At 34.3% G+C, this 26,895-nt stretch overlaps 2 protein-coding genes across 2 annotated transcripts; one reads left to right on the top strand and one right to left on the bottom strand.

Annotated features, from left to right (window-relative positions):
• Positions 1–655: 655 nt before the first annotated feature.
• Positions 656–8,113, top strand: LOC145087080 (fanconi anemia group D2 protein). The gene is made up of 30 exons (XM_079024979.1): positions 656–1,140; positions 1,330–1,786; positions 1,866–2,117; positions 2,205–2,417; positions 2,508–2,639; positions 2,738–2,867; positions 2,972–3,018; positions 3,103–3,213; positions 3,293–3,504; positions 3,594–3,688; positions 3,781–3,859; positions 3,974–4,022; positions 4,109–4,189; positions 4,290–4,382; positions 4,474–4,577; positions 4,676–5,117; positions 5,293–5,328; positions 5,456–5,654; positions 5,716–5,849; positions 5,924–6,089; positions 6,180–6,409; positions 6,507–6,602; positions 6,682–6,774; positions 6,872–6,904; positions 6,982–7,116; positions 7,191–7,251; positions 7,320–7,375; positions 7,447–7,503; positions 7,588–7,708; positions 7,817–8,113. Exons 1-30 carry the CDS (start codon positions 752–754, stop codon positions 7,966–7,968), a joined length of 4,455 nt encoding a protein of 1,484 aa, XP_078881105.1. The 5' UTR covers positions 656–751; the 3' UTR covers positions 7,969–8,113.
• A 4,410-nt stretch (positions 8,114–12,523) lies between these two features.
• Positions 12,524–14,547, bottom strand: LOC145087079 (Peroxidase superfamily protein). The gene is made up of 3 exons (XM_079024978.1): positions 14,046–14,547; positions 13,750–13,941; positions 12,524–13,276 (listed from the first exon to the last, which is right to left on the bottom strand). The coding sequence occupies exons 1-3, from the start codon at positions 14,244–14,246 to the stop codon at positions 12,653–12,655; spliced, it is 1,017 nt and encodes a 338-aa protein (XP_078881104.1). The 5' UTR covers positions 14,247–14,547; the 3' UTR covers positions 12,524–12,652.
• Positions 14,548–26,895: the final 12,348 nt, after the last annotated feature.

Genomic DNA, 26,895 nt, shown 5'->3' with positions numbered 1-26,895 from the left:
GATATAACTAATGCTTTGATTGTAAGAAAAAAAAAAAACACCTTGTATTTAAATAAAAATGTGGTTTAAACGAAAAAAATATGTTTATACGGTTTAAAATGTAATAAAAAAAATATATTTATACGATTTCAAATGGAAAATAGACAAAATTGAACAAAATTTGATAAATGATGTTCGATTGGAACAAAAAAACATAGTGTCAAAATTGAAATAAAAAATTAAACTTAGTGTCAAAATCGAAAAAAAGTGAAAACTTAGTGTTTTTTGTGGAAAAAAAAATCAATTTTGACACGTCAACATATCATGTCAGCATGCCACCTCATCAAAACTGACACGCCATCATGCCACGTCAGCATGTAACCTGGTTAACCAGTCAAGTGGTTAGAATTGTAACAAATTAAAAAACACAGTGTCAAAATTGACACAAAAAAAATACGGTGTCAAAATCGAATTTCTATGTAAAAAGAATGTTTTTTGTGCTATTTACCCATTGAACTAATTCCAATTTTATTTACTTCCAACTAAGGATAAGAAATTGGACTAGATTCCAATTTATTAGAAACATTCTACCAAACAACACCCGGAAGTTTACAAATTTTGAGTTTTGAGGTCATTTTCAAAACGATCGGATTTTTGGCGCCATTTTCGTGCCCCTTCTTTTGTATTGGCCTTCATACGTCTTCTTCAATCTTCACTCTCCCCCGCCGTAGAAGTTTGTAGTTCAAACAATTCTTCCACGCCTACCACCGAAATGGTGTTTCTTCGCAACCCGAACGCGGCCCGTACCAAACGACCTTCCAATTCATTCGTTTCCCCAGTCTCTCACCCTTCCAAAATCCCTAAACCCACCGCTGCCTCCACCGTCAACGTCAGCAACTCTGTACATATTCAAAACGACGACTCAATAGCACCTCCGCCTAAGCCATCATCAGAAACCCTAAACTCAATTGACAAAATGGCTTCGATCCTTGCAGATGCCGGTTGTACATTGCTTAACACTTCCGGCCCTCCTTGCCTGCCTGCTGACTTACACAAGCTCCGTCACCATCTCCAAAGTCGTTTGTCTTCTGACTCCTCTGTTCGATCCCAACTGTTGGAAGGCTTCTCCTCTTATATTGACAACCAAAATGATCTTCGCAGGTTAATTCTTATAAAATCTTAAAAACAGTTTATTATCTTGTATGTTCCGATTTTTATCATTCTCTTCTCATTCGATCATACAGTTTAACCCTATGTTAAACAGAATTGGTTGAATATGTACTCGTTGAACTTAGAATCCAATATGCTATGTGAACATTAATGCAATGAAAACTCCAATTATACTTGTAGGGTTTTATTACCTTCCCAGCGCTATAGTTCTAGCAACGTCCGAAGCGAGAGCTTAGTCAGGGTGCTGTTGCTGGTTCCTTCGATCCAATTAGATCTTCAAAACATGTTGCTCGAGAAGCTTCCAGAGTATTTTGATAATGATAACTGTGGACATTCATCATCATCTACTATGCGTCTGGATGAGGACATAGCTAGACTGATACTAAACCAGTTCCGCTGGCTTGACTTTCTAGTGGACTCTGAGGCATTTACTGAGAATCTGTTCCAAGTTTTATCAATTTGCCCCCCACACTTAAAGAGAGAGATCATTGGATCACTGCCTGAGATTATGGGGGACACTAACAATAAAAGTGTGGTTGAATCACTTGAGAAGGTGTTGCAAGATGATTCAACTGCCACAGTTGCTGTAATTGATTGTTTCTCCAGTCTTAATTTGGATGAGCTCTTGCAAGATAAGGTCATTTGGTTTACATGCATATACATTGTCATAACTTGTAGACTAGTTACTAATTAAAGTTGCATTTGATTATCTGAAGGTTATAACGATTGCACTATCATGCATTCGAACGATTGAAGCAGAAAAGTTGCCATATCTACTTAGGTTTCTACTGCTTTCAGCAACATCAACAAATGCCCGAAGAATAATATCACAATTCAGAGAACAATACAAGATGGTTGGAGTCTTTGATACTCCAGCCCAACACAATAAACTCAAGGGAAAATCAATCATAAATAACGTTGAGGCTTCCGTTCTTGATGCTTTGGGGTCAAGTTTTCGTTTTAAAAATGTACTTGAAACTTAAAGTATTATTTACAAATTGTATAACTTCTAGCCTTTTCAAATAATATCTTCTTGTGTATGTCAATGCTTGCAGATACTATGTCAGGAAATACTAAAAGAACTTCAATACATTGATAAACCCCAGGATCATAAAGTGATCGACATTTGGTTGCTGATGCTTATTTATAAGAACTGTGAATCAATGCAAAAGAGTGTTGAAAAGCTACTAAAGAAGAAAATCATCGAAGGGTCTATTCAGGATGTTTTATTTGAGCAATGCATTTTTGGTAACAAGGAATTGGTAAAGGTATGTTGTCATTTCCTTTCATCTGAATGAAATTGGGGTTTTGTAGTTTTGAAAGATGGTAATTTTGTACCTCTTGTTTCTTGAATTTAGGATCACTTTTCCTCATTTTTGCTGATGTCAGAATACTTATTAGCCTGCAAAGAACAGAAAGCAAGCAAATTTGGCATTCAGATGTATAAGTACCTATTCGAGGGGTTTCCTGATACCTACTCAAGACAAGAAGTAAGTTGCTTACTTCCTCTAATATGTACTCTTGTTTCTAGAAGGAAAGAAAGGAAACTCCATTCATTCAGAAACTTATCATATGTGGACACTGACAGGTGTTAGGGGCATTAGTCACCCATGTGGGGTCTGGCATTATGTTTGAAGTCAGTTCAGCTTTAGAGGCTATGGTCTTGCTAGCCTCTAAGTACTCTCAAGAACTAATTCCAATTTGTTCTTACATAACTGGTATACTACAATTACCATCACTTCTTCATTGTTTTTTTATTTGATTCTTTATTTTTTCTTCAATGTTGTGGTGTACATGACATGTTGCCTTTTGCTATATGTAGGTATATTAGATTATATGGAAGGGTTTACCACTGAAAACCTGCATAAGGTTATAAATATGTTTACCCAAAGTATAACTTATGTCTTTGACTATTTTCACATGCATTTTTTCACTTGGATACGTGTATTGCAGGTATATGATGTTTTCTGCTTTCTATCAAGGTCAACAAGGTCAACACAATCTAATAAAGAATCATTCGGATCATCCATTGCAAATGAACTTTTCATGATTGTAAGGAAGCAGGTAAAAGTAAATCCAATTTTTAGCTTTCCAAATTATTCTTTTTAAATGAAGTTTTTGGAATAACTGTTTGATCCAACAGGTTAGTAATCCAGAATTTAAGTACAAGAAAATGGGTCTAATTGGAACCTTAAAAATATTGTCCCACCTTGGAGACACAAATGAGGAGGCTCTAGAACTTCTGAAAACATCTCTGGATTCATGTCAACAGTTGCCAATATCATTAATCCTATTCTATGATGAACTATCTGCAATTCTTGATTCAAGAACCCTTCATCCAGCAATCATGGAAAGGTGAGTAATCTGTTGCTAACTGCTAAATTAGTAATAAGAATTAATAAACACATAATTTCTCTAAATGTGACAAATGTTCTTAAGTGCAGGGTTGGCCACCTTGTTGGAGAGTTTGAATCCATGTTTTTATCTGATTTAGAAGATGGGAAATTGCCTGCTTCTGACTTATATTGTGGTCTAGAAGGTGAATCAATGGGATGTGACTTTATTTTCCCCAAACGATTTTATTTTTCTTTTCAGTAAACTTTATTTTTTGTTATTTTTCCTGTCACACAGGAGAGCTATGGATGAATTTAGATGGAGATATATCTCCTATTTGCATGAACATATTGTCTCTAGCTTCCTCATCATCAAGGTAAACTTAAGTTGACCATATTGACTTGTGAGTTTTCTTTCATTGTTCTAACTTGCAAAAAGATTTGATGAAAATGAATAACTAGGATTACTAAAAAAGATTTGTTATGTGCAGGCTAACATCACTACAAACTCTTCCTGCTAATTTCCGCTTGCTTTCTGTTGTAGGTGTCTTTTAAAAAACACAACTTTTTGTTAATTTTTATTTCTTCATAATGATTTTTTTTTTGTATCTAATTTTTTTATCCAGATGGAAAGGTTGGGAAATCAGGGATCTCTTGGAGGAATTGATGCACTTCTTGGATGTCCTATTCATCTCCCTTCTTCTAAGGTTAAGTTCATGGATCTAACTTGATTTCTTTAATTAAAGTAGTTTCTTTAATTCTAGTCATTTTTATTTGGCTAATAGCTTCTTGCCATTGGTTTTGCAGCTTTTCTTGGAATCTTGGCACTCATTAAATAGAAAGCAGAAACATGTTCTATGCCTCTCTCTTTATTATGCAATTAATTGGATCCGAGAGCTAGTAAGTATTCACTAAATACAGTAATGGATTATATCATATTTGCTTATTATGACAGTTTATTATTATTACTGTTTTTTTTAATCTCAAATAGCTTAATGCCTTTGGTACGCAAGTTGCTGGAAGATTTGACTGCATAAGTCAAGCTACTAAGGAGGATACAGTCACCAAAATCTTGAAACGCTTGAAAAACCTCATGTAAGTCGAAATTAATAATTAAACCTCACACAAAAAGAAATTTTTCTTCAAATAAGTGATTTATAAATTAATTAATTAACAGTTCTTTTGTGATGCAGATTTCTTGAGAGCTTGTTGAATCATCTTCTCCAAGAGTGTCCTCTATCCTTACCTGAACTCTACCATCATATTGAGCCCACTCGTTCTGAAAAAAACACAACAAATAAAGATTCCTTACAAGGCAACAATAGAAAGGATAAAAAGTCATCAAAGGGATTGAAAAATTCTGTCACCCAAAGAAGCAGTGCCACTCAGCTTACACTTACTGAAACATGGAAAAAATCTGGTGTAATAAACAGCAACGATGTTTTAAATGAAAAATCTACTGGAGTCCCTTCTAGAAGCAGTCCATCTGAGTCAGCAACGTGTTCTACAAGCAACTTAAATGAATCAGTAGATACTGATATTGAGATTTCTGAAGCTGTTAAACTTCTAGAAGCCCAAAGATATAAATTTAGACCTCTTTTGCTTGATTGTTTCTCCATTTTGTCATATTCAAAGGTCAAATATCAATCCATATTCAGTGATCGTAATAATATCACTTACATTACTAAACAAGTCATTCAAGCTGAGTCAGCATACATAGAGAATGTTGCATACATGGTTTTGATATGTATATAATATATCTATATACATCTAGTGCCTAATGTGCTTGTTTGATGTTTCTTGAATGCAGGATCATGATTCTTGTTGTGCAGATCCTACATGCGAGGTAAGCCTTTTAAACAAAAATAAGATGCTATAATATATAAATAAATAAAAGTACATTGCTATTTCTTGCATTTATCCCTCAAATTTATTGCAACTTAACTATCATTCATTTAAATTTCATGTTCTAGTTGCCTGTGTATCTATACCTCCACCGTGATCTTTACAGCAAGATAGAATCTTTTTGCCCTAAACCAACACCCTTCAGATCCATGAGCACTCCTCCCAGTTTTAGTGAAATATCAACAGTTGAATTCATAAACAAGATTCAGACATTGTTCCCAACTTTAAGGAGACACCTAGATTCTGCTATATCATTACTTGAACAAGGTAAGATCTTAACATTTTATGCAATTTTAAAGTATCTTGTATCTTACAAAGTACTTTTCAGGTTCTGAAACTTGTCAAACACATTGGAGGGATCAATCTTCCTTATCTGGTAATCCAGAAATACCTAACATGGTAGTTTCTGTACCTTTTGTTTCAAGTTCAGTAGTCAAAGAGACACTTCATTGCTTCAGCAAGGTACTACTCACTAACTACCCTCCTCCCTCCTATGGATTTCTGTAGTTTGACTGTTTGACCATGATCCAACACAGATGCTGACATGTCCAGATCTTATAATGACAAAACATTTGGTTCTCATTGATCTCCTAAAGTCTTTCCAACCTAAAAAAGAATCTTCATCATCATCATCATCAACAGGAGACATAGGTTTATTATATGGTGGTGTCTATGCTTTCCTGGAAGGGGTTCTTGATGTGGGTATGGTTTCTTTTTCCATTTTTTTTCTTATTTGTAGGTGAAAGTAGGGTTCTTAATTGATATAATCTGGTGGATATTTTGATTTTGCAGCTGTTTGTTTCTCATTTATGCTTGCTTCAGAAGTGGTGCTCACATTAGAGTCGATAGTTGTTTCCCTTGAAAAATTTCTTGAAAAGCCTATTGATGGAAGTAGTAGTAAACATATAGTGGTTGACATTCGGGAACTCATAGCCACTATGCGCAAAAAACTCAGCTCTTCTGCTAAACAACTATTGACTCATGATTGGCATAAAGATGTTGAAAATGGTTGGAAAGGAAAAGTAAATTCTCTATATATCTTAATCAATTATCTCATTCCGTTTAATTAGTTTTTACTTTTTATTGTTTATTTAACTTTTACTGGTGTTCACATCACAGGGGGAAATGGTGCAGAAGATTGTTCATGTTTACTTGGAAAACTGTGAGTCTACCTCACAAACACTTGATGAACTTGCATGCTCTATTTTGCCTATGGTAAGTTTTTTACAAAATTATCATTTTTTAAAAAAAAAATTATAAGATTACAAAAGTTGTTTATTTGGTGTCATGTCAGGTATCTTTATCCAGTAGAACAACAGCTGAGGAAACAAGCCATGGTTTTACAACTCTTTGCTCCTCAACTTTTTCTGTTTGGTATAAAGAGTTGGTAGGCATATTAATATCTTATCTTCTCTTGTCCTTCTACATTTATGTTTTAAATATGATTTACTAAAAAAATATTTTTTTTCTTTTTACTTGCACAGCATGAACAGAACCTTGTTATACTCGGGAAGCTGGTAAAAATTCACCCCTTAAAAAAATCATAAGTAACAAGTTGTGATAATTAACAATGCAACATTTGATGACATATTAGGTTAAAGAAGGTGTCCACATAAGTAAATCAAGAGCTACCCCTCAACCAAAAGACGTGCAGCTAATTATGGAGAAGCTTCATCAATCCGTAAATGTAGCTGTATCCTTGATAAACATTTGCAGGACTCATGACAAGGTAGTACTGAAATGACGTAAATGCCCTCCTCATTGTGTAGTGTAGTCCTGTTTTGATGTGAAAGTTTAATGTAGGTTAATGTTCGCACAATGGCGGTGAAGTATGGTGGGAAGTTTGTTGATTCTTTCCTGAAAGGTATGTGTAAGTCCCTAAGGGTGAAATGGTCATTTAGTTAGAACTGATATTTGAGGCTTCTTGTGCAGTTTTTGAGTTTCTAGAAACCCACTTTCAGGGCCATGATCAGCTTATCATTCAACTTGTAAGTAAAGTTTATACTAAACCAAGTGGGTTGAATTAAACTAGAATTTTTAATACTTTTTTTTTTTTTAGTTTAAAGACTTCCAGAAGGGGACAAGAACAATACAAACCCTATGTTCGGAAGCAAAGGTATGGTTTTTTTTTTCTTATGTTATTTTCATGTCCATTTATTTACATATTTTGATTATAATTTGTTTTTTGGTTATGAAAAAGGGTTTGAAACAAACGGGTATCACTAGTAAAATTCCTGCAACCAAGAGATCTTTGGAACGTTTGTTATTTCGTGTTAAGGCTCTTCTTCATTCTTCATCAAGTGGATGCAAATTCTGGATGGGTATGTAACTAAACATATCTATTTCATTTTTTACTTATTTATTTATTATTATAATATAATAGCTGAGTTGAGTGGCTAAATAAATCAATTAAAATTGTATTCTTAAAGGAAACTTGAAACACAAGAACTTGATAGGAGAGGTGGTGAGCTCTCAAGCTTATGTAGATAATGATGGAAATAATGGTGAGGATTTTGTGGAAAATGTGGATGAAGATCAAGTAATGAGAGATGTGGAGGATAGTGAGGGAGAAGCAGAGTGAATTAAGGAAAAAGATGCATTTATTTTAGGGTATGAACATCATGAGTACATCTTGAAAAATATTGAAAGCATTATAAATTTATCATGAAATACTATTGAGAAATCATCATAAATCCATCTTGAAAACAAAATCAATCTTCTTGAAACTATTTTTGTATGCATCTTACTATACAAGTGAAATGAATGGTGGTTGAGCCACGAATCTGCACTAAAAAAGCATAAGTGATAAGTGACACTTGGGAATCTTTCGAATAGTCATCATCACCCATAAAGTGGCAATATTAGACTTTGAATATACAATTGAAATGAACGTTATCCCATCTTATATTTTCAACCATCAATTCAGTCATCATCTCTTCTTATCCTAATCAAACTTGTGCATACCACTCATTTTCTACTTTATTAATTCTATAATTTTAAAAGCTTCTCAACACAAATTCGTATTCTTATATAAAATTTTCAGTAAGTCTAATATAATGTTTTGATACAGGGATTTTAGCATTGGACACATGCTATAATACTTTTAAAATAGATAAAAAAAAAATAGTAACATGAAACAAATATATACAAAAATAGTAAATATGTGGATATCAAGGGATTTGATAGAGATTGAGGGAGAAAACAGGACCAGGTTTATGATCAAATATGGTTCTTGAATATTTGATGGATCATGCATACTCACTTTCAGTAATTGATTGTATGGTAAACAGTCATCACTAGCCTTTTGCCTAACCTGTGAATGACCAACTAGACCTTGAATTTATCAATCAAACCATTAAGTTTCATATTCTTTTTGAAGATAAATTTGAAACCAAGTGGTTTAGAACCTAGAAGAAAATCGAATAACTCTCAAATGTTATTTTTCTTAATGAAGACATTTTGTCATTAACTAATTCTTTCTAAAAGACTGCATCCCTATACCCCATAGTCTCTTTAAAGTTCCTTGAAACCACATCTATATAATAATAGTAGTAGTAATAGATTCATGTTTTGTCCCTCAATGCTTCCATCAAATATAGTTGGAAGTTGAGACCAATTTTTTTATAATACATTTTCTTTTGATTTGATGAACCATCTATGTTAATAGGTCCATTAATGTCATCCGAACTTTCTGAATTTTGCACTTCACTAGTACTCGGTTGAAAAACATATTTCATAAAAATTACATCTCACAATCAGTGGTGAGGCTAAATATATGTGCGAGACTAATATATGTCAAGGTGGGTCACTTGACCCACCTAATTTTAATTTTTTACAAGTTATATCAAAAAATATTTAGGACCCACCTTAAATATTTTGAAAGATCTACATTAATGTGTTTGTTTGAATGAAAAAATCACATCATATTTTGTGGCATGAAAGAGTTCAACATGGAGTCCAAAAAGAAAGTGGTGACATGTTTTCATTATAAATAACTATTTCCACATTCATGCTTCCATATCATAAGCTTGACTATGTACGATTTAAACTGATGAAATCCAAGTTTAAGTTGGTTTTAGTAAAAATAAAGTAAAATTAAGCAGTGGCCGATTTGGGCTCGATCCTTTCACCACCAATTTTATACATACCAAATTGGTTTCTTTTTGGTCAAACTGACTCGGTTGAACCTGATTTTTCTCTTGAACAATCTGCTTGAATTCGATTAGGGAACCACATGATTTTCAGTTCTAGACTCGTCACTGCTCACAACTAAAGCACAATGGTAAAGACACAAAGTCATTATGTTTTACAAATCATATATGCTTTGGAATTTTCTGTATAACTAATGAATATGAAATCAATTCCTCTTTCACCCAACTTTTTCATTTTAGAATCACGTAATTTAACAATCGTCCGATGACTAGTTAACCACAAACTCAAAAGTATTACAAATTAAGAGTTTTTTGCACATGTCTAGTAAGAAAAAATTGACAAAGTCTGAAAAATTTACGTTTTCATATATCCATGTTTAGGTTTATATAGCTCATGATATACTTATCCAAATTAGTTGATTCTTGAGTCTAACATTTAGCCAATAAATCATGTTAGCCAAGAAATAAAAGAAGATAGCATGAAGAATAATCAACTTTTGAAGCTTATATGAAAGAGTTATATTCCTAACATATAGCCACCAAAAATACTAAGAAAGATGAAAAAAATTCAAGACCAATACCGAATTTTCCCCATACTCGATAGGACCGAGAATTAAAAGGTGGACTTTGTAAGAACCAAAGACCGAACGGATGAAGCACATATGGTTTGGTACTTTTGTTGCAGACTTTGATGTTTTGTAAACTTTTGCAAATACTTTGTAAACTTCTTTATACAAATTTCTTGAAAAGTTCATTCATTTCACAAAAATTCTTTCATTAAAATTTTTGAAAAATGTTTTATAAGATTTAAAAAATTATTTTTACAAACCCTTGTTAAATGTTTTTTTAAACTGCTTAGGGATTGTTTAGTAACATGTAAATGGTTTAGCGTCGAATGATTCAAATGTCAGAATAATTTAGAAGCTGCAAATGAATTTGATTATAAATGAAACACATTTTTCGGCTAATACACATACCCACAAAATCTTACTTCTGAACTATTTATTTGTATGTAACGACACTTGAGCTCTCACCCCCTTAAACACCTTGATGCCGTTATAAATGAACATATTGTGTTTGGTAATATTGATGATTAATATGATGAAATATGAATGACAAAAATATCCTTACAACGTAAACAATCAAGTGTTCACAAAATTTGGAAACAAAGATTGGTAATTAATGTAACTTGATCCAATAAAAACATGTAGCTAACCAAACGATTGATTTTCATTGTTTTCAAGTTGACCAACTAAACATATAAATCCTAAAATGAAATTAGTAAAATCAAGCTAATTACTACTTCCGTAACTCAAAAAATCAAGAACCCTAGCCTAAAACTCAATGAACACTAAATTTGAAAAGAAGGATCAATGAACAAACCATCACTCACCGAGAACGGAGATGAAGGATCAGATGAGAACGAAGATGAATGATCTGATGATGAACTAGAATAATCCAATTCCAAAGATGGCGTGGGTAAGAAACCACACATAGGCCATAACCATCTTAATCGGTTACATGAAAATATTGTCGTTAGCTACATTCGGTTAGTCACATGTTTTTTCATTACCTTTTGATTTCATATGCCAACATTTTCTTTTATATAAGGGAAAATGACTTAGGAGGGTAACTACCTTTTATCCGTGTTCACATATTGGCAACTTCTTCTTTTTTGTACATAATAAAGCAAATAACTTGTTTTAACTGTTTAAATTACACCAATATTATTGGCTAATACATGTTTTAACTGGTAACTCAAAGGGAAAATGACTTAGGAAGGTAACTACCTCTTAACCGTGTTCACATGTTGGCAACTTCTTATTTTTTGTACATAAGAAAGCAACTAACTTGTTTTAACTGCGTAACATCCCAAAAATCATGACCAAAAATTTCGTTTTTAATTTAATACTAAAACCATAATTGTCAAACCATTAATTTGATACTCCGGCATCGGGCCTCGCCCGACATCAGGCCCTGCTTGGCATCGAGCCTCGCTCGATATACAGGTCTGTCTCTCTTAGGCCCCACCTGTCTCCGGGCCCCGCCCACTAAACACATACAATCATATAACATGCTAACACATAAAGAAATATACTCTACTATATCCCTGTGCTAAGAAACATACTCTGCTAATAATGAGATACGGAACATCGTCCGTACTCAGCTAGTGATGAGATATGGGACCTCGCCCACACTCACCTCCTTACCAGGCACATACAAGTATCACACAGACAACAAGTATAATCTAACATGCAAACATTCATCGGGAACCCGCCCGACATCGGACCTTGGTCTGGAATAACATACTAGCATGCAATGCCTAGGGCTAACCCCCGGGTCTTCTTACTCATAGACTACATGGGCTGACATTGTAGCCTTAGACCATTCACACAGTGAGGAGACTCACCTTGCACTGCTGAAGCCCTGGCTGGAACTAGTTGAGTACGAACGAAGTTCCGTATCTCATTATTAGCAGAGTATGTTTCTTAGGACAGGGATATGGTAGAGTATGTTTCTTTATCTGTTAGCATGTTATATGATTGCATGTGTTTAGTGGGCGAGGCCTAAGAGAGACAAATATGTATACCGAGCGAGGCTCGATGCCAGACGGGGCCTGATGCCGCGCGGGGCCCGATGCCAGAGTATTAAATTAATGGTTTGACAATTATGGTTTTAGTATTAAATTAAAAACGAAATTTTTGTTCATGATTTTTGGGATGTTACACAGTTAAAACAAGTTAGTTGCTTTCTTATGTACAAAAAATAAGAAAGTTGCCAATAAGAGGTAGTTACCCTCCTAAGTCATTTTCCCTTTGAGTTACCGGTTAAAACATGTACTAACCAGTAATATTGGTGTAATTTAAACAGTTAAAACAAGTTAGTTGGTTTATTATGTACAAAAAAGAGAAGTTGACAATATATAAACACGGATAAAAGGTAGTTACCTTTCTAAGTCATTTTCCGTGTATAATGAACTTATAATTTCTATCCCAAAAAGTTTCTTTAATAACTAGAATTTATAGCGTCATATTATGAAACGCATTGTCTGAGAACATATGTAGCACTTTTAGCAGATATAAATTATACTCGTATTTAAGACGACATCACAAATCACTTGCTCAAGATTTTCCTATCCCTGAATTCCCCGACCACCACCTCTACCTGCGGCGGGTCATTAACCACCCTACAATTCCTCCGAATCTCCCCCAGCCGCCCTGACTGCAAGTCCCCCATCTTTATCATCCCATCGACAAAATCCCTAAAAAACTCGGATTCATCCTCACTATACCTTCTCACATACCCTCTCGTTTCCGGAAAAGTAAACAACGTTTCATCGGAATTAAGAAACCCTCTTCCGTTCACCAAATCTTTAAAGTACTGATTATCAAAAACATGAGGCGTGAAGTCCAAATCGCCGGTGACATTCCCGTCTCCTCCAAGAGGGCAAAGCTTGTCTAACTTTTTCCGGAACTTAGGCTCGATGGTGGGATCTGGGCGGCCGGTTCCTGACTGGTTGTATAGCCGGAAGACGATGGAGAAGCAACGACCGTTTCCGATGGAGTGAGAACCGGAAAGGGACACGAGATCTTTCACTGAGAGATCGAATCTGGCGAAAAGATCGATGAGAGAACTTGCGTTGGCTCTTGGACTCGGCATTATGTCGTCGGAATCTTTTTGGCTTGCCGTTAAACTGTCTTTTCTTCCCAATTTCACTTCCCAATCTGGACCTCCACTCTGTTCATATAATAATTAAATATTTTTTTTTGGTAATATTTAATTTTGGCTTAAAAATCAATATATTAAAAACACATTAAATGATTACTTTTTGAGAAACTATCATAGAATAAAAATTCATTTTGATTTTTTCTTTCTGATAAGTGATAAGTCATGCAAAAAAGATATATATATTATTTGACTCCATTGTTAATATTTGTGAAAATAAAGTATATATGATTTTGCAAAAGGAAAATGTGAAAAGATTATTCATATTCTTAAAAATATTTGACGAAATAAATAAGAAACAAAACATTCCCGTAGTTGAGCTTGAGTCAAATCTATAAAATAATTTTACTGAAAAAGATAATTAGCAAAAAAAAATCATTTCTAAATAAATTAGAAGATTTCTTTTGTGCTAAAACACATTATTTTATGATTTTAGTACATCCAAAATATATAACTATATAACTAATAATAAAATAAAATTTTACCAGAGCAACAGCATCTCTAGAGGCCATGATAATGATATCTGCACAAGAAACAATACGAGGGCAGGCCGACTCAAGAGCTTCCTTAATTTCATCGACAACCTCGTAAGATCTCAACGAATTTATGTTGGACAACGAGAGTTTCTCCCCAAGCATGGTCGGGGTATCATCCAACAACAGCGACCCGTCACATCCCTGGTCAAAATAATTTCAACAACCCTCAAATTATCTTCGATTTTCCTTAAAATTATCTCAAATTCTTAATTACAACAACATAATAAAGCTCAAAGATTGCTTACGTTAACAAAACAATCATGGAATTGAAGTCGCATGACAGAAGCTCCACTTCTGGGTTCTCTGATCATCGCCTTCTTCATCACATCTCTGACGATGAGCTCTGCATTTGGGCAGGATTTGGCGTAGTATCCCGGCTGGAGTGGTGGCGCTGCGGCGGAGATGACCACCGGAAGTAGACACAAGACGAAGGAGAGAAGACACATTGATAAAGGTTTTTGTGAGAGGTTATTTAATTATATAAGGCCATCGTTTTTGACGTGTAGCAGGCAAAGATACTCACGCGTGAACACCACCCCACTAAGGTGTAACGGTGATGTGGACTGAGTGTAGCTACGGGTTGTCACAACCAATCACGTTTGTTTTGGAATCACAGCCAATCACATTTTTTCTTCCAAATTTTGAAAAATGAGACAATAATATGTGGAGATATGATTTAAATGTAATTAAATGGTGTAAAAAGGGAAGATTGAAGCTTCAATTTTCAGCGATGGCTTAACTGGTTTTTGTGGAAGAACGGGTGAAGAAGTAAACACAAATGGATATTTGTGGACGTCAAAGGAATTCTCCAATTTTGTTTTCAATTTAAGTTACAATTATGGTCCCTAACATTGTGTCTTTCAATCTCTTTACACCCTTCTACTTATTTTTGAATTAACTTAAACCCTCAATTATATATAATTATATATGTTTATTTAATTTTAAAAATTAGCAATATGCTTATTTATTTTTCTTATTAGTAAAGTGATTATTTAAGTTTAAAATTATATTTTTTATTTAATCTAATGTTAATATATATATATATAATGTGGAGTGGTAATCATTTTTATATGCTAGTAATGTGATAGTGATTATATAATGAAGATGAAGCGGTGCAATGTGTGATATTTTTTTAATGAAGATGCACTGACCATAACTGATAGCCTAAGGGGTTTTTGATGACATGTGATACTTTTGTACCCGTGAAAATGAGTGATAAGGTTTGTACCACATGGATAGGTGAATTTAATTTCCGTAATAAGATTTAATTCAATTGATTTAATGTATCGTTCATTCATTTGACACTAAAGGAGAATTTAGTTTATTTTCAAGACATGTAATATTTTAATAGATATGTGTAATGTAATGGAAATATTGAATCATTGATTAAATATTTTAAATACTATTTACTAAATATGGATTTAGTAAACCTTTCGTGGGAGATGAAAATTGCTAGTATCTTGTAGTCATTGTTAATACGTAAAAAAAAACTATAATAAGCTATATTTTTCAAAAGAAGAAATCATGCTCACATTTTCTGAATGGTTACATGTATCTTTTCTTGCATGATAATAATGTATTTTCATATAATTTTCATCTATCTTATAACCGATGGTTATGTTTATGTCCTTTTATTTTAGTAAGAAAGGACACGTAGCTTAAAGATATAAGAATAGCCTAAAAGTTGTCTCTTAGCCAATTAATCAAAGTTTTAGGTTCTACTCGAGATTAGAAATTTTGATTTAGAAAAATAAAAAAATGTATGTGAGTTGTTCTAAAAAAGTAGTATAATTTAATTTATTCATCTATAATGATTTTTTAGCATGTATGGAGATAAATTTGTTCTAAAGCAAATGAAAATTTTAGGTATATTACCCATGTTTTGAAAACCGGACCGGACCGGCCGGTTCGACCGGGAACCGGTACCGGATCCGGTTCTTAAATGTAAAAAAACCGGTATTCGTGTAAACCGGTCGAACAGGTAAAAACCGGTCAAAATCGGAAATTTTAAAAAATATTTATTATTTTTATTTTTTATATAATTAAATATAATTATGACATCATCCGGTTTTTAAGACCGGTCCGACCGGCTAGACCACTTGAACCATCGAACCAGTAAAACGAACGATACGATCTCCGGTCCGGTTTTCAAAACCTTGTATATTATCATTACAGAGTACAGACAAGTATAAATGTATTCATCTAAACTCATGGTTTTACTAGATGTATTTAAGATGTTATTGAAAAGCTAAATACTAAAAGTTAAAAGTTATATTTGTTTTGTTTAAAGAATAAAAGGAGTAAAATATCTCCTTGTCAAAAAGAAAATTTAAATATGAATAATTATTTGTAAAGGTAACAAACTTTAATATATATATATATATATATATATATATATATATATATATATATATATATATATATATAACAACCTTATATAAGCATAGGTATCTAACGTACCATTTACGTCGTTTTGCATTATATTTTCATTGCAATGGTCTAAGGTTCTTAAACTTCAACTCTTAACTTGATTTACTTTCAAGATATTCGGACATTTACCGTTATTTCCCTTTTACATTATTGCGGTAGTATATGAAGCCCATCAAAGGTATTAGAAAGAAAGACAAGATGTAAAAGGAAGACAATTGTGAAATTCCAAAAATTTTGGAAATAAATCAAGGTATAGGGTTGAAGTTTCACAACCTTGGGCAATTACAATGCAAATATGATACAAAACGACACAATATGATGGGGTTAGGTACGTAAGCTTATATAAGGTTGTTAGGTATATATATATATATATATATATATATATATATATATATATATATATATATATATATATAAGACTAGGTTCAAATGTGGATGTATATCTATTGTGTGGATGTGTGGATAATGCTATTCTGTGAGAATGACAAAGAAAATATGTTATTTGGTAATGTGAATACGTTCAACCTTACATAACAATTGTCATTATTAAACATTCTCACTAATTAAATCGCCTATAAGATTATTATAGATTTTTTTTTTTTATGATTCTCATTCTGTTAGAATGTTTTTAGAATGTTTATTGAATCGTATTATGTAAGAATGAAAGTGAATGAAAAATGATGTGTGAGAACAAAAATGAATAAGAATTAGTAATAATGTGTAACACCCTGTTCCGGATCGCTTTCCTAATTCGGGATTGTGGCTGAAGATCGGTTATCATAAGGGTTAAGGCCTTTGGAAAAGAGAGATCTAGACCCATTTGGGTACGGTTAATGTAATTGAGGTGATCCGGGAGTTCGGGTTGTGTCTTGGAGCCAAGGGGTATATCAGTAAAGTGGCAGTTCAGGCTCTTTATGAATTTTGGATTTTTTTTCGGAAATTTTTAAGGTAAGGATGAGTTGATAGATGTGTACAGCTTCTCGTTACCTTTCCGTGGCTATAAAGAACGTCAAAATCGGAGTTAGAAGGAAGAAGTTATGGCCATTTGAAGCTTGGTTGGTTTTGAGTTATGCTGAGTACGATGGGCATACAGAGGGGAGTACGGTGGGCGTACTGAAGCACCCTTGAGTACGTTGGGCGTACACAATCAGTGCCCAAACCCTATTTTCGTGGTTTGATCCCTATTTAAGCTCCTTAACTCCCCCAAACCAACTCCATTCTCAGCCTCCTCCCCTCCAACACCCCTTCCATGAAACCCTAACTTTAGTTGAGCCTTTTATGCTAAAAGAAGGTGTTTTGAGTGCTTTGGAGTATGTATGGTACACCTTGGAGAAGAAGAAACTTCTTGGAGAAGTGTTGGTTTCATTAGAGCTTGTAGATCTGGACTTTGTTCACCTTGATCTATCTTCTAGAGGTATAAAGTTTGAATCTTGATGATGTGTGAGATCTAACTAGTTTTGGATGTTATGAGCTTTTGGTCATTTTAGTGCATAAAGTTTAGATCTTGGAAGTTTGTGACATTGTTATGGATAAAGTTGGAAAGTTTATCCATCTATACATCATTTTGATTCAGATTTGAAAGTTGGAGACTTGTACTTAATGGATTAAGTTGAAAAAGATGAACTTTTAGGTCCCTTTAATACTTAAAGTCTAGATCTTTTTTTGTTGGGACGAATCTAATGGATAAAGTTGGAAACTTTATCCATTATAAAGCTATTATGAACTATAAAAATGTGATCTTGGCCCTTTTATCCTTTCCATGCAAGAGTTGTGATGTCTTATTGGGTCAAGAAGTTAGGGTTTTAGACATTAAGCACTTTATAGCCATGTAAAGTCATAAAGTTGGAAACATTGTGACTTAGGACATCATTTTAGCCTTGGATCTGAAGTATGGACATAAGAGCTTAAGCCATTAAGCTCTTAATGGAGTTTTGGACCTTGCGAGGGTACGCCCCATGTACCTTCAGAGTACGCCCCGCGTTCGGAGTGGACTTTGGGCTCGTGATATTTTGGGCTTCACATCTTGGGCCACATTGTTGCATTGGGCCTTTTGAGTCATCTAGGACTAATTATTGGTCTAAGGGAGTAATGGGCTTTAGGATAAGGCCCATATGGGGGTTGGGCCCAATATGGAAAATTGGGCCATAAGTGGGCCTTTGTGGATTCTTGGTTTTGGGCCTTTTGGTGCAAGTTGAGTCAGGGGTAAAATAGTCATTTTACCCTAATTTTGGATTATGGACTTCAGGCTGTGCTTGCCTTGCTGGGTTTGCCTTGTTGGGCATTGGATGGTGAATTGGGCCTTAATGGGCTTAAAGGAGTTGAGCCTTCATGAGCCTTAATGGCTTAGGGTCTCAGTTCTGGTTAGTTGGGTCATTTTGGACCTAGTATTGGGTTTAGCCTTGCTTAGTCATTGATTGTGGTTTTGGGTTGTTTGGCTCAGTTCGGGAGTAGGTTCGCAACAACGACAACATCGAGGGATCATTTGTGTAGCGTTCGAGGTGAGTCTCCTCACTGTTCTATGGGTCAAAGGAACCAATGACGACCCATGTTTATGATATGTTAGTATGCTAGATGTCTTCGTGACTCTTGCATGTGTATCTGTTGGTATGCTTTATGGATTACGGTCCGATGCCGGGAAGGGCCGATGACTATTTGTATGCTTTGTATCTATGTGATTATTGCATGTGTTTGTGTATTTATGTGAAATCTATTATATGTATGCCGAGATCATCTCGATTTCGGGCGGGGCCCGATGCCGGACCGGGTCTAATGACAGGGCGGGGTCCATTGTATGTTTTTATTATGTATGGTATGTGGTATTTGGGGAACTCACTAAGCTTTGTGCTTACAATTTTCAGTTATTGTTTCAGGTACTCCAGTTTTCAAATGAAAGAGTTCGGGACGATCGCAGCGCATACATCTGTGTTTTCCGCAATATGTGATCTTTGGGATTGGACTCTGATAACTGTTTTATCTTAAATGCTTTTCAACTAGATTATGACCCCGCATAAAATGCGGGGGAACACATAAAAATGTACATGTAAATGTATAAAAAAGTTGGCACTATAAAATAATAAAGTAACATAAACAGACTTAGCATTATTGCTAACATTTAAATGTTTGAAAAAAACAAAGAAACACTTGAATATCTATAATAGTTGAAGGACCTCTTTGTAAACATAACTTTTTGTTTTATTAGTTGGACAACCTTCCTCGTAATATATGAGTGCCTTCAATCCCTTTTCACTTGTGACGCGAGAAACAAAAAATATATAACTGAAAATGAGTGAAGACAAGCTTATGCAAGTATAATCCAACATTTGATAATTATTGCCATTGACTTTTGTTAGTGGCCATAACAAAATAAACTACTATAGGGAATTGCCTCCGTTGAAAACAGAATGAGATTCTTTCATTAGACGGAGTTAAATTCCTGCAAGGTATATAAGTAGTCTCCATAAAGAATCTATCATATATGATTCAGGCTTCAATGACGTTTCTTTCAAGCCTAACAATCTATAATCTAGTACAGTTGCATAGTCCTTTGGTTTGGTCGATATTACAAAGTAATATGACTGGAACACCTATTTTTAGTGTAAGTGTATGGTTGGAAATTCTAGATGCCTTAAAATCATTCAACACAACTGAAGAGTAAATTGATTCCTCAAAAAAAACCTGGTAACTCTGTATCACGTAAAGAATTTGAACTCATATGTTTTCCCTTCATCTTTCATCAATCCTAAAATGTAGTCATTGGTAGCATCAAATTCTTCATTTGTAGGGACCAAAATAACTTTATCTTGAAAATATGATTGATCATCAAGATGATTTTCAAAGGATAGATAAATGATGGATACAATTGAATGAATATGGTCACCTATAGAGCGAATAACAACGTCTTCTGGAAACTCAATTTCAGCTTCACCATCATTAGGGCCGCCAATATTACCATCACCAATTTTAACAATCCACTCATCAAATGCTTCTGTCTCATCCAAATCTTAGTTATACAACCAAAATAAATCTCATGTTTACGGTTAAACGTAAAACTATACATCTCGCCGTAATTTGGACGAATATGATGCATGCACAGTATCCGAACAATTGCCTCTTTGTATTGCTAGAAGAATTTGTCTAAAGCCATCTCCATATAAAATGGTCTTGCCTCCAAACGATTATTAAAGATAAATACCTACAGAGCAATGATATCCTCTTTGTTGACCATATTTGATGTATAAACTTCATTGTCGTTGAATTGTTCGTCAGAGTTCACTAATACTTTTGTATTGGCACGCGATATCCCTCTAGACAATGCCACATAAAGTTGGCCATGCGTGAAACCGATTCTGGGAGATAAATACCTACATTTGGAATTGTTTCTCCGTAAGCTTTATTGTTGCCATCGCGAAACATAATTTGATTAGATATTGTTTTCTTATCAGCTTGAATGGTAACATGTCATCTTCATGCGGACATAGAGGAAACCTTGGACCAACTCTATAGATAGTTTATTTTGACTATTAGTGATGCAACAATACCAAATAGTCTCTTTTGATGATAAGTTTCAGACGACTATTTAGGGGCTTAAGGTTTAGAGGGAGGGTGTGTTGCAATAAATATTAGCAAATTGGTTAAAAAATGAGACTTATTTATGAATGCAAATTTTCATATGTTCTTAGCAGGAACATGCTATACTTTAAAGACACGTAATATATTGTTCTTGTATCATCTCTTATTCATATATAAGTATACATTAATCCTAAAAAAATAGTTATTTTGTCAAAATATCTGTTTAAAAACTAAAATAATATGTGAAATTTATTTTAAAACGGGTAGATGCTAACACTCTTTTTCGTAATATAATTTTCATATATGAAAAACATAAACCATGATTACTTTTATAATTTGAAAAATTAAAACATGATTACTTTTATATATTTGACAAAATTTTCTTATAACAAAACTTTAGAACATAATTAATCGTTTAAAGATAATAATGAAATATTGAAATAAAGAATCAATTAATTGGTTGTTATCTTATTTTTATTTTTATAAGGTGATAATCTCGTTATGTCTTATTTAAAAACTTATATTATAATATAACTTATATATATATATATATATATATATATATATATATATATATATATATATATATATATGATAAATACAAAATAAATTAATATATTGTTATCATTCTATTTTTTTTGCAAATTTCAATACTAAAAACAAAATTTTCCTAAAAAATTGTCATATTAACGACCTACTAATTAACAATTAAATTTATATATTACATAAATGGTTCACATGTGAACACAAATGGTCCATATTAGAAATGTTTTTCTTACATAAATGGTCTATTACGCGAAAGAAAATGAAAATGTACTTTTCATTAATAAAATGTTTTCAAAAAAATCATATTAATTAGCTCTAATGTAGAAAAAAAAATAATTTTTTTCTAGATTAGCCAAAAAGAATATGAAAAGTCATTTTTTGAAACTATGATGCTATTAATGAGCTTTTTTGCAAAGTTTAATGCTATTAATGATTTTTTTTCCAGAAAACAATCGTTTACATGAGCTTCAATATACAAAAAATATAACTTTCCATATCAACTAAAAATAATCCAAAAAAGTCATTTTTTAAGAATATGATGCTATATGTGAACTTTTTTTTTCAAAGTTTAATATTAAAAGCAATTTTTTCCCCATAAAAGGTCATAATATAAGGTTAAAAGAACATATTGTAAAATATTTATCGATCTACATGAGCAAGAATTAAACGTTTCCATCAATACCCAATAAGGTATATAGATCATGTCTCCTTCTGTAATGAATTCCAACGCTCCACAATGTGGAATCCCCTCAGTCGCAGCATTCCATAACTCAAACCACATCCGATAATTAATATGAAGAGAAGCTGCAATAAAAAATAATAATTGTCACCATCTTATACAAATATTAATGATTATTGGGGTATTAGATAGTGTAATAACTTGCAATTAAATATAATTTTCAAATAAAACTTGGTATGAGAAACTAACCAATGTGATCAAGGGTCAAAGAAGGCATTATAATTAAAACATAAACAATGAACTATTAAGGATGAAACATGAAACTTTAAGGAGAAACATACAAATTTAAACCCTGAAGGATAACAAAAATCGACAAGTATATTTTTTAAGTAATTTAAACCAATATATTTTTAAAGTAATTTAAACCGGCCGCAAGTTTATTCCAATATTGTTCCCTTAAGCATTTCATCGAACAGGTAGTAGACAAGTAGACCAAACAAAATTTCCAAGTATCCAAATCAAGGTCTCAAATCCTAACACATCAAAAAAAAAAAAAACGAAAAAACAAAAACATATTTGTGATTTTAACAACCAAAAGCAAAGGATATGACATACATTGTGTATGAGTCTATCGTTTATAATTTGATTGCTCAACTTATTGAACAATTCGTCAAAAGTATGAAAAAAATGGGGAATCCCATTGAAAGATCCGATTCAAATTTCTAAATAACACAACTGTGACAATTAATTTTCAAACCACAAAATTTGACACCCTCTTAACATAAAAATCAAAATATATTTTACTTACGTTCACAAGAACCCAGATGAATTCGACCATTTATGTTGTTCGTCAACTCCAATTTCGACCTACAAGAAATCTAAAAAAAATCAAGCAACTTGAGTAACAATCATTTTCATGTTGTTACAACTTTAGCATAAATATCGATAAATAGTACAAATATTAGTTATCAAGAAATAAGCATATATGAGATCACTAAAATGTTGTCGAGTGGAATTTGAGTTACTTGTTTTCTTACCTTTATCTGATGTATTTATAATTCCAATCGTTCGACTACAAATCTAAATCGTTAAGTAAAAATCAAAACATGTTTTCCCTCATTTTCTTCACCACTACAAAACTTAGGTTAGATATATTATATAAAGAATTGAGGAAGGCAGGGTATTTTTGTATTTTATTTTTTGTGAGATTTAATTGTCATTAATAGAATTCCTAATTTAATTCATTTTATTTTTGGTGATATTTAATTGTCATTAATAGAATTCCTAATTTAATTTATTTTATTTTTGGTGAGATTTAAGTGTTATTAATGAAATTCTAATTTAAAACGTAATATACGTTTTATAAAATTTGTTGACAAAAATAAATGAGTTGACAAAGATGATGTCATCAAATAATTCAAAGGTGAAAAATATATGATTGAAATGAAATCAATGGTCCTGATTTCTTCAGTTTAGAATTAAAGGTTCTCTTTTAATAATATTTAGAGATGTTTTGAACAAAGTTACAATAAGTGTTTTGATTATAATAAAATGAAATTTTTACCCTGGATTTTTGGGATGTTTCAAGTTGGTTTCAGAGCCTTGGTTTGAGGGATTCGGGCATACTCTCGGGTGTACCTGAACTCAAACTGAGGGTTTGGTAAATTGTTTTATATAAAATAGACATTTAATTAAAAATTTATTTCTAAACAAGAAAGGGGTGTGATGCGTGCAATCGGCCGAGCTCAAGTAAGTGGTTCCCAGAATACCAATACATGTTTGTTATATTATATGCTATGATTATGAGAATTGCATGCTAGATTAGGGATAATGATCTGATTAGTATTTCGTGATAGGAGATATGCCTTTATATGCCTGATTGTATGAGCTTTAGTATCGCATACTAGTACGAATATCTGGTAAGTAGATAAAATGGATGGATTAGAGTATGCTGGTTAGATTTTTCGTTGCCTGAGTGCTGCTTGATTTGTGCTATGTGGGATTCTTAGTGATGTGGATCAACTACCAAGTGAATATGTTAAGTCATATGTGATACATGTTAAATAATCTAAGAGTGATGGATTTGACCCTATTACGAAGCTCTCATTTGAGTCCAACTGTTTTAGGGTTGAGTCTTTTACTCAAAGGATTATTTGATCTCTGTTTCATGTGACTATATTCATGAGTTAGTTGGTCGACATTGGTGAGAGTCTTTCAACATCCGAGGGTAGGGTGAGGTCGGGAACCTAGGAGAGCCTAGGAGATGCTTCAGTGAGTTAGTAGTGCGGTTTAGTGAGTTTTGGTGATTTGGTTGAGGAAGTGACTTAGAGGATTCAAGAAGATTGTCGAGGAAAGTATGGGTAGGTGTGGAAGGTAGTATTGGGCTCGTACTACTGAAAGCACAGGATCCATACTCGAATCGGTGAGAATCTTGAAGAATCTAAGAAGCTTTCGGGAAGAGGATCCTTGGTTATGTTTTGATCTTTGGCATGTTGTATTTTTGTTTGGAGATGAGTGCTCTGGGAGGTGGTTTTTGTTCTGGTTCTGGTTCTGGTTTGGGTTCCAGCTCAGGTGTGGGTATTGAGTCGATCGATGCGCGGACGCGGGAGTTTATCTCATCGGAGATTACTCATGGTGTTTTAGATTGGACCTTCATGGCCTTTGGTTCAACCAAGAAATGGATTTTGGAGCTCTTGGATGGTCATCTTGGGGCCTTTCAGGCTGAGGTGGTATTAGGGCAGTTGGGGGCTCGTCTGGAGCCCAGGGCTTTTGGATCTCTAGAATTCTTCAGGAAGGAGGATCCTGTTGTTTGTTCTTTTTCATCTGGGATCGAAAGGGAATTTTCCTCCATGCCCTCAGGTTGGTCAGGGTAACTCAGGAGGAGGAGGTCAAGATTTATTCATATACTTTTGCGGGTATGTCATCTTCTGTCTTCTTCATGGTTTTATTGGGAATTGTATTGTGTTGGAATTTTGCTGGGTTTGGGTAGGTTATATCTCGGGTTGATTCTCTGCTATTTTATGGGTCATCAAGGGTTGTTATATTCCATTTACATGCCATGAATCTTTAGTGGTTTAGGGAAGGGTTGTTTCTTTTATAGCGGGTTTGGAGTGTTCACTGTTATCTTGGTTTGTAGTCGAGATCAGTTCAGGGGCATTGTGTGAAAGGTTTATAGTCAGGATTCAGCGGGTTAGTTTTCCAGTATCGCTAGGATTGAGTGGTTTTAGCATTTGTGCTTGGATTGGCTTTTGGAGGTGCCGAGGGGAGTGGTTTGTTTCTAAGGTTTTGGTTGGAGTCATCACCTTGCGGCGATTCGGGAAGTGTTCAGCTGGTCTTCAGGGGTTGTGCGGTCTTTTGAGTTGACAGGTAATGGATCACTAGCATTGGTAAGCGCTGATTGTCAGCAGATCGATCATTGGATGTTAAGAAGGACTGTGAATCCTTCTAATCTTGTGTGTTGTAAGATCTTAGTTGAATCAAAGTGGGGGAGAATTAGGGATGTCAAAAACCCTCGTGGGACCCTGCTCCCGCGGGACCCCGATACCGTACGGGACTAAATTTTAATGTAACACTCCGAGTTCAGAAGTGCAAGTTCAGGGTTCTTAGTGTAAATAAGGAAGGTCGACTCAGCGAGTCGAGTCGCGGTTCTGGTCACGTGTTAAGTGACCAACTCGGCGAGTCGGAAGTTAGACTTGGCGAGTTGGTGCTGAAGGGAGAAAAACCCTAATTCAGAATTGTGCCCTATATAAAGCACATTATAACCCACCTTCAACCTCTTTGCTACCTATTTGAGATCCCGAAACCCTCATCTCGTGTGTGTGACTCCATTGATGAAGAATTAAAGCTTGGAAGAGAAATTTGGTGTAAGAAGCTTGGGGATTTGGAGGCCGTCATCAAGGGGCTTGGGTAGATCTGGAATCTACTTATGTTTGGGCACATTTCAGGGGTAAGGAACCTCCTCCTTAAGCTATTTCATTATTGATTCATGAATGGTGGTTGATTTGGCATTCATTAGCTTGTTTGGGAGCTATGTCGAGTTTGAGGCTTAGATCTGAAGTTGCTACTTCAGATCTAGACTTGTGATGGCCCAAAAGGTCATAAAGTTCCTGTCTAAGAGTCATTGGTGAAGCCTTTTGTCTTAAACCCTAGCCCTAGAAGTGTTTTGGGCTTATATCTCCTTGCTTTCACGTAAAGTTTGCAACTTTATGTGAGGGTTAGGCTGTAGAAGAGTGGATCTATGGATTGGAGTCCCTGCATGGCTTGAAAAGCCTCTGTATGGAATGAGAACTGAAGAGACTCAACGAGTCACATGGGTGTGCTCGACGAGTTGTATGGATATGTGCATGGACTCGGCGAGTTGAAAGAACAACTCGGCGAGTCTGTTGAAGATTGCCTTGGACTCGGCGAGTCTGTGCTTAGACTCGGTGAGTCTGGTCGTGGAATCCTAACCTTTTCTGGTTGAGCTGTGAATCGGTGAGTCGAGGGATGACTCGGTGAGTTGAGTAGGAAGGGACTCAGAGCTTGTTGGACTCGACGAGTCTTGGGGCGACTCGGTGAGTTGAGTCATGGCATGGGAGTTTCTGAGCATAGGAACTCGACGAGTCAACAGGTTAACTCGACGAGTAGGGTTAACCATGAAGGTTGACTTTGACTTAGGACTTTGACTTGGACCAAGGGTTGATCAATTTGACTTCCAAGGGTATTTTGGTAATTATTGGTGTTTATTGGATTTGGTTAATTGGTAATGTTCAGTGGTGGAGTTCGTGCTGGTGGTCGGAGCAGCGTGATCTTATTTCTTCAAGTCGGCAGTTGCAGGTGAGTTATCCTCACTATATCAACAGGGTCTAAGGCACCAAGGCCGGCCCTTTATC

Source organism: Lactuca serriola, chromosome 2 (genome assembly GCF_051521515.1).
Source record: "Lactuca serriola cultivar US96UC23 chromosome 2, Lser_US96UC23_V15, whole genome shotgun sequence".
Classification (NCBI taxonomy): Eukaryota; Viridiplantae; Streptophyta; class Magnoliopsida; order Asterales; family Asteraceae; genus Lactuca; species Lactuca serriola.
The sequence above is the reverse complement of the archived record's forward strand: the minus strand, read 5'-3'. Positions and strand labels throughout refer to the sequence as shown.

Excerpts from the sequence above, each read along its gene's own strand:
- LOC145087079 (XM_079024978.1), bottom strand. The coding sequence starts at position 14,246 with ATGTGTCTTCTCTCCTTCGTCTTGTGTCTACTTCCGGTGGTCATCTCC. Across the intron at positions 13,942-14,045 it reads TCCATGATTGTTTTGTTAAC|GGATGTGACGGGTCGCTGTT; the intron begins GTAAGCAATCTT and ends TATTTTGACCAG. Across the intron at positions 13,277-13,749 it reads CTAGAGATGCTGTTGCTCTG|AGTGGAGGTCCAGATTGGGA; the intron begins GTAAAATTTTAT and ends TTATATGAACAG.
- LOC145087080 (XM_079024979.1), top strand. The coding sequence starts at position 752 with ATGGTGTTTCTTCGCAACCCGAACGCGGCCCGTACCAAACGACCTTCC. Across the intron at positions 1,787-1,865 it reads ATGAGCTCTTGCAAGATAAG|GTTATAACGATTGCACTATC; the intron begins GTCATTTGGTTT and ends GATTATCTGAAG. Across the intron at positions 7,252-7,319 it reads TGTTGATTCTTTCCTGAAAG|TTTTTGAGTTTCTAGAAACC; the intron begins GTATGTGTAAGT and ends CTTCTTGTGCAG.